At 52.4% G+C, this 11,874-nt stretch overlaps 1 protein-coding gene across 1 annotated transcript; it reads left to right on the forward strand.

The window, feature by feature from the left end:
* Positions 1-1,302: 1,302 nt before the first annotated feature.
* Positions 1,303-6,128, forward strand: USE1 (unconventional SNARE in the ER 1). The gene is made up of 8 exons (XM_005588353.4): positions 1,303-1,421; positions 1,714-1,763; positions 1,902-1,980; positions 2,078-2,230; positions 3,364-3,373; positions 4,286-4,313; positions 5,513-5,687; positions 5,930-6,128. The coding sequence occupies exons 1-8, from the start codon at positions 1,320-1,322 to the stop codon at positions 6,110-6,112; spliced, it is 780 nt and encodes a 259-aa protein (XP_005588410.1). The 5' UTR covers positions 1,303-1,319; the 3' UTR covers positions 6,113-6,128.
* The last annotated feature ends 5,746 nt before the right edge of the window (positions 6,129-11,874 follow it).

Here is an 11,874-nt window from a genome sequence, read left to right on the forward strand (position 1 = left end):
GTATTTTTCTTTTTTTTTTTTTTTTTTTTTTTTTTTTTTGAGATGGATTCTTGCTCTGTTGCCCAAGCTGGAGTGCAATGGCGCAATCTTGGCTCACTGCAACATCTGCCTCCTGGATTCAAGCGATTTGCCTGCCTCAGCTTCCCAAGTAGCTGGGATCACAGGCACCCACCATCACACCCAGCTAATTTTTGTATTTTTAGTAGAGACGGGGTTTCACCATGTTGGCCAGGCTGGTCTCAAACTCCTGACCTCAGTTGATCACCTGCCTCAGCCTCCCTAAGTGCTGGGATTACAGGCGTGAGCCACTGCGCCCATCCGTCTATGATATTTTTCAAGGACATCAGGCCCACTGGTGTGACCAAGATACAGGTGATCTAAGGTATGGGAAAACATGAGGGCTGCATGCCAGGCCCTGGTCCCTGTGAAGCCCCCACCCTCATCCTCTCACTCCAGAAGCGTGGCACTGCAGGCATAGGGGTACTCAGCTTCCAGGTAATGAGGTGGGCTGGGAAGGGGTTCTCTCCACGGGGGTCTGGGCGTTAGGGGGGACCCAGCCCCACCTTGCTCACTCTGAGGCAGAGCTGCCCCATATCACCCTTGAGGCAGGTACTGTCACACTGTACATTTCCCGGGGTAAGAAACGGATCAAGAAAAGTTAAACTCGCCCAGGGCCGGGGATGGAATCAGAGCTGGAGCTGTGACCTGGAAGCTCATAACCACAATACGGATGAGCCCCGCTGAGGTGGGGGAAGCCTTGGATTCCTGAATTCCAGGCTAGAGCCCCTCCTACAAGAGAAATCGGGAAGGGCGCGCGGAGGTGAAACAGCTCCGACTGGGAAGAATCCAGGTAGTAGTGGGGTGGGGGGAGGTACTTCGAGCAAGCAAAACAGAACAAGAGGGCACAGTGCAGGGGGGTCTGACACCCGAAGATCCCGGTCGTCCTATCATTCCCGAAGGGTTAACACGCTCTCGAAGAAAAGGAAGTGATTCGCCTGAGTAAGAAAGAATGGGGTGGCGCCTCTCCTATTTTTTTAAAATAGAGGTAGGGTCGCGCTATATTGCCCGGGCTGGCCTCGAACTCCTGGCTTCAAGCAATCCTTTCCCAACTCCGCCTCCTAAAATGCTGGCATTACAGCCCTGAGGCAGCGCGCCCGGCCCAGCGCCCCGCCTCAAAACAAGGTATTACTTCTGCTCCAAACAAAGATGGGCCAGCGAACTGGAGCAGGCGAAACATCCGCCCGGAAGGCCACTTGAAGGCACTTCCGCCCTCTCTTAACATGGCGCCGGCGGAAGGGGCGGGGTAGGACCGGGCGATAATGGCGGCGTCGAGGCTGGAGCTGAACCTGGTGCGGCTACTATCCCGCTGCGAGGCGATGGCAGCGGAGAAACGGGACCCGGACGAGTGGCGCCTGGAGAAGGTGAGGGGATCTCGCACTGCCGCGTAGAGTCCGACTCCCGGGGGGTGGTTCCTAGGGTTGGAAGCCACCTAGCCGGACTCCCCTGCCCCAGTAGCCTCTCGGGCAGCGCCCTTTCCGGTCAGTCCCGCCACGTCTACCTGTAGCTTCCGCCCCCGTCCCTGGGACTCCGCCCCTCCCCCACTGGCCCCGCCTCCTTTGCGCTTGACCCCTCCCATTTGTCGGCCCCGCCCCCCACTCCCATGAGCAGGACGTGGGAACGACCCCCGGGTGACAATCCACTTTTCCTCCCCAGTACGTGGGAGCCCTGGAGGACATGTTGCAGGCCCTGAAGGTCCACGCGAGGTGAGTGCAGGCAGCCTTACTGCTTTCACATCAGCACGTGGCTATTCTGGGACATCCCAGTACCGCTGTCCCAGCTGGGACCCTTCCCTGAGCTGGGGACCATGGACAGGTTTTCTTTTTCTTCTTCCTACCTCCCAGCAAACCGGCCTCTGAGGTGATCAATGAATATTCCTGGAAGGTGGATTTTCTGAAGGGGATGCTGCAAGCCGAGAAGCTGGTGAGAAGGGGTGCCCCTCCCCCTCAGCCCCCATCACTGCTCACTTTCGTCCCCAGGACCTGCCCCTCCAGTGACTTCTCTTCCCACATTTTTGCAGACCTCCTCCTCAGAGAAAGCACTGGCCAACCAGTTCCTGGCCCCTGGCCGTGTGCCAACCACAGCCAGAGAGCGAGTGCCCGCCACAAAGACGGTGCATCTGCAGTCACGGGCGCGGTACACCAGCGAGATGCGGAGTGAGCTACTAGGCACGGTAGGGCTCCTTTCCTGGTCCCTGGGAACCCCTTGGACAGGGACGGGGGTTCTATGCCTGCAGGCAGCCGGAACCACAATACTGTCAGATACAGGGGCTCTGAGGGGGTCCAGCAATCGCTTCCCTGGGTCATCACACAAGGCCGCCCAACAGAGGGGCACTGTGGCTAAGGCTTTGCTAGATGAATAGCAAATTTGGTACAAGGCAGAAATGGAACGTGTCAGGTTAAGCCCCAGAGTTGGCCCAAGAGCAGGGTTTGAGTCCTGGCTTGCAACTTACAAGACACGAAAGTTTCTTCAGCTGTAAAAGAAGATGACAAGTTCCTTTCTGAGCACTTTATGTGGATCAGCTCAATCTTTTAAAATATGAGTTGTTGGCCGGGCGCGGTGGCTCAAGCCTGTAATCCCAGCACTTTGGAGGCCAAGGCGGGCAGATCATTTGAGGTCGCGAGTTAGAGACCAGCCTGACCAACATGGAGAAACCCCGTCTTTACTAAAAATACAAAATTAGCTGGGCGTGGTGGCACATGCCTGTAATCCCAGCTACTCAAGAGTCTGAGACAGGAGAATCGCTTGAACCTGGGAGGCAGAGGTAGCGGTGAGCCAAGATTGAGCCATTGCACTCCAGCCTGGGCAATAAGAGCAAAACTCCATCTCAAAAAATATATATATATGAGTGGTTGTTACCAGTTTATAGTTGAGGAAACAGGCTCAGAGGTCATGGGATTTCCCTATGTCCTGACTGAAGGTGAAAAGGTTGAGATCAGAAGGGACAGGTTTGGGAACAAGACAAGGGGGGTGACTTCATGGCATTTACTTTTTTTTTTTTTTTTTTGAGATGGAGATTCACTCTTGTTGCCGAGGCTGGAGTGCAGTGGGGCGATCTCGGCTCACTGCAACCTCCGCCTCCTGGGTTCAAGAGATTCTTCTGCCTCAGCCTCCTGAGCCATGGAATCACAGGCACCCCTACCACAACTGGCTAATTTTTTGTATTTTTAGTAGAGATGGGGTTTCATTACGTTGGCCAGGCTGGTCTCGAACTCCTGACCTCAGGTGACCTGCCCACCTCGGCCTCCCAAAGTGCTGGGAGTGAGCCACCGCACCCAGTCTCATGCCACTTACTTCTTTCCACAGGACTCTGCAGGTGAGTCACCATGAACACAACAGGACTTGAGGGCCAGCTGCCTAGGACAAGACATACATCCTTGCTGCCCTGGGGCCTCCATGCCCAGCCTGACTCCAACAGCAACATAACCAAATTACACGTGGAGGAAGAGCCAGGACAGAGGAAATGACCCCGAGAGGAAACAGAGCTAGGCACTCCTGCCGGGCACAGTGGCTCACACCTGTAATCCCGGCAATTTGGGAGGCTGAGGCAGGTGGATCACTTGAGGTCAGGAGTTTGAGACCAGCCTGGCCAACATGACCAAACCTTGTCTCTACTAAAAATACAGAACTTAGCCGGATGCAGTGCCGCCTGTCTGTAGTCCCAGCTCCTCAGGAGGCTGAGGCAGGAGAATTGCTTGAACCCAGGAGGTGGAGGTTGCAATGAGCTGAGATCACACCACTGCACTCCAGCCAGGGTGACACAGCAAGACTCCCTCTCAAAAAAAAAAAAAGGAAAAAAATTAGCCAGGCGTGGTGACGCACACCTATAGTCCCAGCTATTTGGGGGGCTGAGGCAGGAGGATTGCTTGAGGCTGGGAGGGGGAGGTTGCAGTGAGCTGAGATCGCGCCAGTGCACTCCAGCGTGGTTGACAGAGAAAGACTCTATCTCAAAAATAAGCAAATAGATAAATTTGTTAAAGCTAGGCACGCCCAGCCTATGGGACCAAGGCTAGGCTGGAGGGAGGGATCTGGGGTCTGAGGGAAATGAGACAGGAGTAAGGAGACTCTCCTAGAAGAGGGGGTATTCAAGCATGGTCAGAAGCCAACGGGGCAGCAGACAAGATGAGGAAACAACATTCCAAACAGTAGGCCCAGCACAGGCAATGGTTAGGATGCCGGAAACAGGAAACAAACACTTGCCTTTTTGCTTGGCCTGTTTTGCTTTCAGAGCCTGAGATGGACGTAAGGAAGAGAACGTGAGTGTCTGTGGCCCTGGGGGGCAGTAGTGGCAATTGGGTGGTGCGGCAGGGACGGGGTGGCACTGGCCAAACCCTGGACCACTGAGGCACTACCACAAGGATCTAAACGAACCAGAAGCCACTTCTGTGGATGCTCTTCGCAGAAGTCAAAGTAGGCCAGACGCAGTGGCACACGCCCATAATCCCAACACTTTGGGAAACTGAGGCAGACGGATCACCCGAGGCAAGGAGTTCAAGACCAGCCTGGCCAACATGGCAAAACCCTGTCTCTACTAAAAATACAAAAAATTAGCCGGGTATGGTGGCGAGCGCCTGTAGTCCCAGCTACTCAGGAGGCTGAGGCAGGGGAATCTCTTGAACCCGACAGGCGGAGGTTGCAGTGGGCCGAGATGGTGCCATTGCACTCCAGCCTGGGCAACAGAGTGAAACTCAGTCAAAAAAAAAAAAAAGAGCTGGATGCAGTGGCTCACGCCTGTAATCCCAGCACTTTGGGAGGCCGAGGCGGGTGGATCACCTGAAGTCAGGAGTTCGAGACCAGTCTGACCAATATGGTGAAACCCCATCTCTACTAAAAACACCAAATTAGCCAGGTGTGGTGGCAGGCACCTGTCATCCCAGCTACTTGGGAGGCTGAGGCAAGAGAATCGCTTGAACCCGGGTGGCAGAGGTTGCAGTTAGCTGAGATGGTGCCATTGCACTCCAGCCTGGGTGACAAGGGCGAAACTCTGTCCCAAAAAAAAAAGTCAAAGCAGAGGAGGGGAAACTGAGTCCCACGCAGGGCTGTGGCTGAAGCCATGACCTTTGGCTTGCTTTGAAAATGTGTTGGTTGGCCGGGCGCGGTGGCTCATGCCTGTAATCCCAGCACTTTGGGAGGCTCAGGCGAGCGGATCACGAGGTCAAGAGATTGAGACCATCCTGGCCAACATGGTGAAACCTCGTCTCTATTAAAAATATAAAAAAATTAGCTGGGCATGGTGGCGGGTCCCTGTAATCCCAGCTACTCAGGAGGCTGAGGGAGGAGAATCGCTTGAACCCAGGAGGTGGAGGTTGCAGTGAGCTGAGATCACGCCATTGCACTCCAACCTGGGCGACAGAGCGAGACGCTGTCTCAAAAAAAAAAAACAAGAAAATGTATTGGTCTTCTCCTCTTTCCCACTCCATCTCTCATGCCCTCCTCCCACCATGTGTGAGATCAGTGGAGTGGCAGGGTCCCAGCCAGTGAGTGAGAAGCAGTCGGCAGCTGAGCTAGACCTCGTCCTGCAGCGACATCAGAATCTCCAGGAAAAGCTGGCGGAAGAGATGCTAGGACTGGCCCGGAGCCTCAAGACCAATACGCTGGCCGCCCAGAGTGTCATCAAGAAGGACAACCAGGTGTGGAAACTGGGGGAGCTCTCCAGCCTCTGCCCTGGGGCATCAGAGAAGGCTTCCCAGCACAGGAGCATGGTGGCTGGGGCTTTGTGGGATGAATAGGAGTTTTGTAGAAGGCAACAATCGCATTCCCTGCAGAGGGCACAGCACCAGCAAGCGACAAGAGGTGCAGGCCAGCCCCAGGGAAGTAGAGAGAAGCTATTCAGGCCCCAGTCCTGTTGACACCCTTTCCACCTTCCCCGCAGACCCTGTCACACTCACTGAAAATGGCAGACCAGAACCTGGAGAAGCTGAAGACAGAGTCAGAGCGGCTGGAGCAGCACACACAGAAGTCAGTCAACTGGTTCCTCTGGGCCATGCTCATTATCGTCTGCTTCATCTTCATTAGTATGATCCTCTTCATTCGAATCATGCCCAAACTCAAATAAAGACCCCCGCCCACCTTGTCTGTCTTCCTTCTGTCCCCTGTCCCCATCCAGCAATGCCTTTCAGGGTGGGCAATGAGATGGGAGGGTCTTTGGAGGTCCCTGAAGAGCCACAGAGAGTGTGTGAGCAGGGAAAGAAGAACCTCAGCGCCAGATGCGGGGGCTCACGCCTGGAATCCCAGCACTTTGGGAGGCCAAGGCAGGTGGATCACTTGAGGCCAGGAGTTCGAGACCAGCCTGGCCAATGTGGTGAAAACCCGTCTCTACCAAAAAATACAAAACTCAGGCGGGCATGGTGGCACATGCCTGTAGTCCCAGCTACTTGGGAGGCTTAGGCACGAGAATCGCTTGAACCCAGGAAGTGGAGGTTGCAGCGAGCCGAGATCGCGGTACTGTACTCCAACCTGAGCAACAGAGCAAGACTCTATTGCAAAAAAAAAACAGAAAAAGTCAGGCTGGCGGGTGGTGACTCATCAAACTCTCCCTCCGCCCATGTTCCTCTGGAGCCTACCCCATAATGGACGAGGCCCAGCCCCAGGAGGCCCTAGGAGCCTCCGATTAGCAGACTCACAGCCAAACTCAATGCCTTCAGCAATGTGAGGCCAGAGTGAGGCCAAAGGGTAGGACAGGGGCTTGGAGGGTCGAGGAGGAGTGGGGTAATGACAGGAGCTCATCCTGGAGGAGGGGGTCTCAACACTAGGTCTTCCCTGGAATTGAAGGCAATAGTTTGAGGACACAGCTCAGCCACACTGCAGCCCCAGCTCTTGGGACACTACAGATCCCTCATACAGTCACTCAACAAACACACATGGGTCGTGCCCAGCGCTCCCTGGAGACCCTGCCCTCCCCAGGTCATAGTCTGATCATTTCAAAGGAGAACTGGGTGGGTACTAGGGTAGGGGTCCTGAAAAGGGTCATGGAGTAGGAATTCTGGGGTCCTGAGCCCTGCTCTCACACCAGCTCCAGACAGGGCACAGCCTGTAAGGGAGCAGCTGAGGGGCTTGGTGACAAGGGCTTGGGGTGTCTGCCCCATGGCAGCATGACGGCATTGTGGAGACCCTCGGAGGTGCCCAGTGGACCCCCCACCCAATGGACCCCATCACACAGTGAGTAAAATCATTAGGTAGGGATTTTTTTTTTTTTTTTTTTTTTTTTTTTTTGAGACAGGGTCTCACTCTGTGGTCCAGGCTAGAGTGCAGTGGTGCAATCATAGCTCACTGCAGCCTTGACTTCCTAGCCTCAAGCAATCCTCCTGCCTCGGCCTCACAAAGTGCTGGGATTACAGCATAAGCCACTGTGCTCGGCCCAAGTAGAGATTTTTAAAAGCGCTACTGGCAGCTTTTAAAAAGTAGATCAAGGCCAGGCGCGGTGGCTCAAGCCTGTAATCCCAGCACTTTGGGAGGCCGAGGCGGGCGGATCACGAGGTCAGGAGATCGAGACCATCCTGGCTAACACGGTGAAACCCCGTCTCTACTAAAAAAAATACAAAAAAACTAGCCGGGTGAGGTCGCGGGCGCCTGTAGTCCCAGCTACTCGGGAGGCTGAGGCAGGAGAATGGCGTAAACCCAGGAGGCGGAGCTTGCAGTGAGCTGAGATCCAGCCACTGCACTCCAGCCTGGGCGACAGAGAGAGACTCTGTCTCAAAAAAAAAAAAAAAAAAAGTATATCATAGAGCCGAGCGCAGTGGCTCACGCCTGTAATCCCAACACTTTGGGAGGCTGAGGCAGGCGGATCACTTGACATCAGGAGTTCAAGACCAGCCTAGCCAACATGGGGAAAACCCATCTCTACTAAAAGTACAAAAAATTAGCTGGGCATGGTGGTGGGCACCTGTAATCCCAGCTACTTGGGAGGCTGAGGCAGGAGAATTGCTTGAACCCAGGAGGCAGAGGTTGCAGTGAGCTGAGACTGCACCACTGCACTACAGCCTGGGCAACAAGAGCGAGACTCCATCTCAAAAAAAAAAAAAAAAAAGTAGATCATAAGAAGGAGACTGAGCCAGGCATGGTGACTCACACCTACAATCCTAGCTACTGGCGAGTCTGAGGCAGAAGGAACCCTTGAGCCCAGGGATTGGAGGCTACAGTGAGCAGTGATCATGCGGCACTGCACTCCAGCCTGGGTGACAGAGTGAGACCCCTACTCAAACAAAAAAAAAAAAAAAGGAAGTTTATGCCTGAGACAGAGGGATGATTCCTTATTAGAAAACCACATTGGCCGGGGCACCGTGGCTCATGCCTTGTAATGCCAGCACTGTGGGAGGCCAAGGTGGGAGGATTGCTTGAGCTCAGGAGTTTGAGGCCAGTCTGGACAACATGGTAAAACCCCATCTCTACAAAAAATACTCCCAGCTACTTGGGAGGCTGAGACAGGAGAATGGCTTGAGTCCAGGAGTTCGAGGATGCAGTGAGCTGTGATCACACCACTACACTCCAGCCTGAGCGACAGAGCAAGACCCTGTCTCAAACATCAACAGCAGCAAAAGGCAGTACATTAATGCCTCAGAAAACAAAATCACAGATGCTAAAATGACAAATTGTACTGTTTAGCCTCCATTACCCAAAGGCTCCTAATTTGAAAAGAAAGGAAATAGATGGAGATGTTCCTCACTTCACTGAACAATTTCAAACCAAAGGAAGTGTCGACTTTAATGGGCAAATACTCAAAATTTCTGCCATCAAAATGAGGAATAGGCCAGGCACAGTGGCTAACGCCACCTGTAACGCCGGCACTTTGGGAGGCCGAAAGAGGTAGATCACTTGAGGTCAGGAGTTCGACACCGGCCTGGCCAACATGGTGAAACCTTGTCTCTACCAAAAATACAAAAATTAGACAGGCATGGTGGCACGTGGCTGTAATCCCAGCTACTCAGGAGGCTGAGGCAGGAGAATCACTTGAACCTGGGAGGCAGAGGTTGCAGTGAGCTGAGATCACACCACTGCACTCCACCCTGGGTAAAAGAGTGAGACTCTGGCTTAAAAAACAAAAACAAGGCTGGGCGCGGTGGGTCATGCCTGTAATCCCAGCACTTTGGGAGGCCGAGGCAGGCAGATCACCTGAGGTCTGGAGTTCAAGACCAGCCTGATCAACATGGAGAAACCCCGTCTCTACTAAAAATACAAAATTAGCCGGGCATGGTGGCGCGTGCCTGTAAACCCAGCTACTCGGGAGGCTGAGGCAGGAGAATGGCTTGAATCTGGGAGGCGGAGGTTGTGGGAAGGCGGAGGTTGCAGTGAGCCAAGATCACGCCATTGCACTCCAGCCTGGGTAACAAGAGTGAAACTCCGTCTCAAAAAAAAAAACAAAAAACAAAAAACAAAAAAAAAAACTGGGGGAGTGGAATGGGGAAGGATGCTCACAGTCACCCTGCCTCCATAATTTAACATAGTCTTGAGGTGGTAGTCAGCACAACTAGAAGAAAAAAAGAAATGGGGCCAAATATGGTGGTGCATGCCTGTGGTCCCAGATACTCCAAAGGCTGAGGCAGGAGGATTGCTTGAGGCCAGAAGATAGAGACTAGCCTGGGCAACATAGCAAGACCCTGTAAATAGAATAAATAAAATGCCAGGCATGGGGCTCATGTCTTTAGTCCCAACTACTTGGGAGGCTGAAGCAGGAGGACCACTTGATCCTAGGAGTTTAAGACCCGACTGGACAATATAGCGAGACCCCATCTCTACCAATAAAAATTTAAAAATGTAAAAATTATCCAGATGTAGGCCACCTGGTGTGGCTCACGCCTGTCATCCCAGCACTTTGGAAGGCCAAGGCAGGTGGATCACTTGAGGTCAGGAGTTCAAGATCAGCCTGGCCAACATGGTGAAACTCTGTCTTTACTAAAAAATACAAAAATTAGCTGGGCGTGGTGGCAGGTGCCTGTAATCCCAGCTACTCAGAAGGGTGAGGCAGGAGAATTGCTTGAACCCAGGAGGCAGAGATTGCAATGAGCCACAATCATTGCATTGCACTCCAGCCTGGGCAACAGAGCAAGACTCCATCTCAAAAAAATAATAATTATCAGCTGAGTGCAGTAGCTCATGGCGGTAATCCCAGCACTTTGAGATGCTAAGGCGGGTGGATCACGAGGTCAGGAGTTTGAGACCAGCTTGGCCAAGATGGTGAAACCCTATCTCTACTAAAAATACAAAAATTAGCCAGGTGTGGTGGTGTACACCTGTAGTCCCAGCCACTCGGGAGGCTGAGGCAGGAGAATCGCTTGAAACCGAGAGGTGGAGGCTGCAGTGAGCTGAGATCACCCCACTGCATACCAGCCCGGGCGACAGTGTGAGACTTCCTCTCAAAAAAAAAAACAAAAAGAACAAAAATTAACCAGACGTGGTGGCGAGCACCTGTAATCCCAGCTACTCAAGATGCTGAGGCAGAAGAATTGCTTGACCCAGGAGGCGGAGGTAGCAGTGAGCCGAGATCACACCACTGCACTCCAGCCTGGGAGACAGAGCAAGACTCCATCTTTAAAAAAAAAAAAAAAATTATCCAGGTGTGGTGGTGCACGCCTGTAGCTCCAATTATTCAGGAGGCTGAGGCAAATGATCACTTGAGCCCAGGAGTTCAAGGCTGCAGTGAGCTATGTTGGCGCCACTGCACTCCAGCCTGTGTGGCAGAGTGAGACCCTGTCTCTAAAACAAGAAGAAAGAAATGAGATTGAAAAATAAGAAAAGAAGAAAAATAAGAAATGAGAGGGCAAAATTATTTGCAGATGACTGTATATATGATAGGCCCAAGCAATGTGACTAAAGATATTTCAATAAAAGAATTCTATAAGCTAGCAAGAGACTTAGGGATATTTTAAAATTCATTTCTTGTATACTATATATGTATATAGCTTTAAAATGTATTAAAGCATCCCATTTATAGCAGCAATAAAAAAAGATACACTGCCTGGTTACAAGAATTTTCTTGACATTTGAAGAACTTTTTTTGGAGTCTCGCTCTGTCGCCTAGGCTGGAGTGGTACAGCGGCACAATCATGGCTCACTGCAACCACCGCCTCCCAGTTTCAAGTGATTCTCCTGCCTCAGCCTCCTGAGTAGCTGGGATTACAGGTGCATGCTACCATGACTGGCTAATTTTTGTATTTTTAGTAAAGACGGGGTTTCACCATGTTGGCCAGGCTGGTCTCGAACTCCTGACCACAAGTGATCCACTCACCTTGGCCTCCCAAACTGCTGGGATTACAGGCATAAGCCACCTTGCCCAGCTGACATTTGAAGAACTTTTTTTTTTTTTTTTTTTTTTTTGAGACGTTGTCTCGCTCTGCCGCCCAGGCTGGAGTACAGTGGCGGGATCTCAGCTCACTGCAAGCTCCGCCTCCCGAGTTTATGCCATTCTCCTGCCTCAGCCTCCCAAGTAGCTGGGACTACAGGCGCCTGCCACCTCGCCCGGCTAGTTTTTTGTATTTTTTAGTAGAGACGGGGTTTCACCGTGTTAGCCAGGATGGTCTCGATCTCCTGACCTCGTGATCCGCCCGTCTCGGCCTCCCAAAGTGCTGGCATTACAGGCTTGAGCCACCACGCCCGGCCTGAAGAACTCTAAAAATCAACAAGCAAAAACATTTGCAGGATATAACAGGAAAAGACTTATGAAATAGTTTCTAAATTTTTTCACTCATGCAATAGGCAATATTTCCTGTTTGTTTTTTTGTTTGTTTTGAGACGTAGTTTCGCTCTTGTTGCCCAGGCTGGAGTGCAATGGAGCGATCACAGCTCACCGCAACCTCTACCTCCCGGGTTCAAGCAATTCTCCTG

This window comes from Macaca fascicularis, chromosome 19 (genome assembly GCF_037993035.2).
Source record: "Macaca fascicularis isolate 582-1 chromosome 19, T2T-MFA8v1.1".
In the NCBI taxonomy this organism is placed as follows: domain Eukaryota; kingdom Metazoa; phylum Chordata; class Mammalia; order Primates; family Cercopithecidae; genus Macaca; species Macaca fascicularis.

Excerpts from the sequence above, each read along its gene's own strand:
- USE1 (XM_005588353.4), top strand. The coding sequence starts at position 1,320 with ATGGCGGCGTCGAGGCTGGAGCTGAACCTGGTGCGGCTACTATCCCGC. Across the intron at positions 1,422-1,713 it reads ACGAGTGGCGCCTGGAGAAG|TACGTGGGAGCCCTGGAGGA; the intron begins GTGAGGGGATCT and ends TTTCCTCCCCAG. Across the intron at positions 1,764-1,901 it reads GCCCTGAAGGTCCACGCGAG|CAAACCGGCCTCTGAGGTGA; the intron begins GTGAGTGCAGGC and ends CCTACCTCCCAG.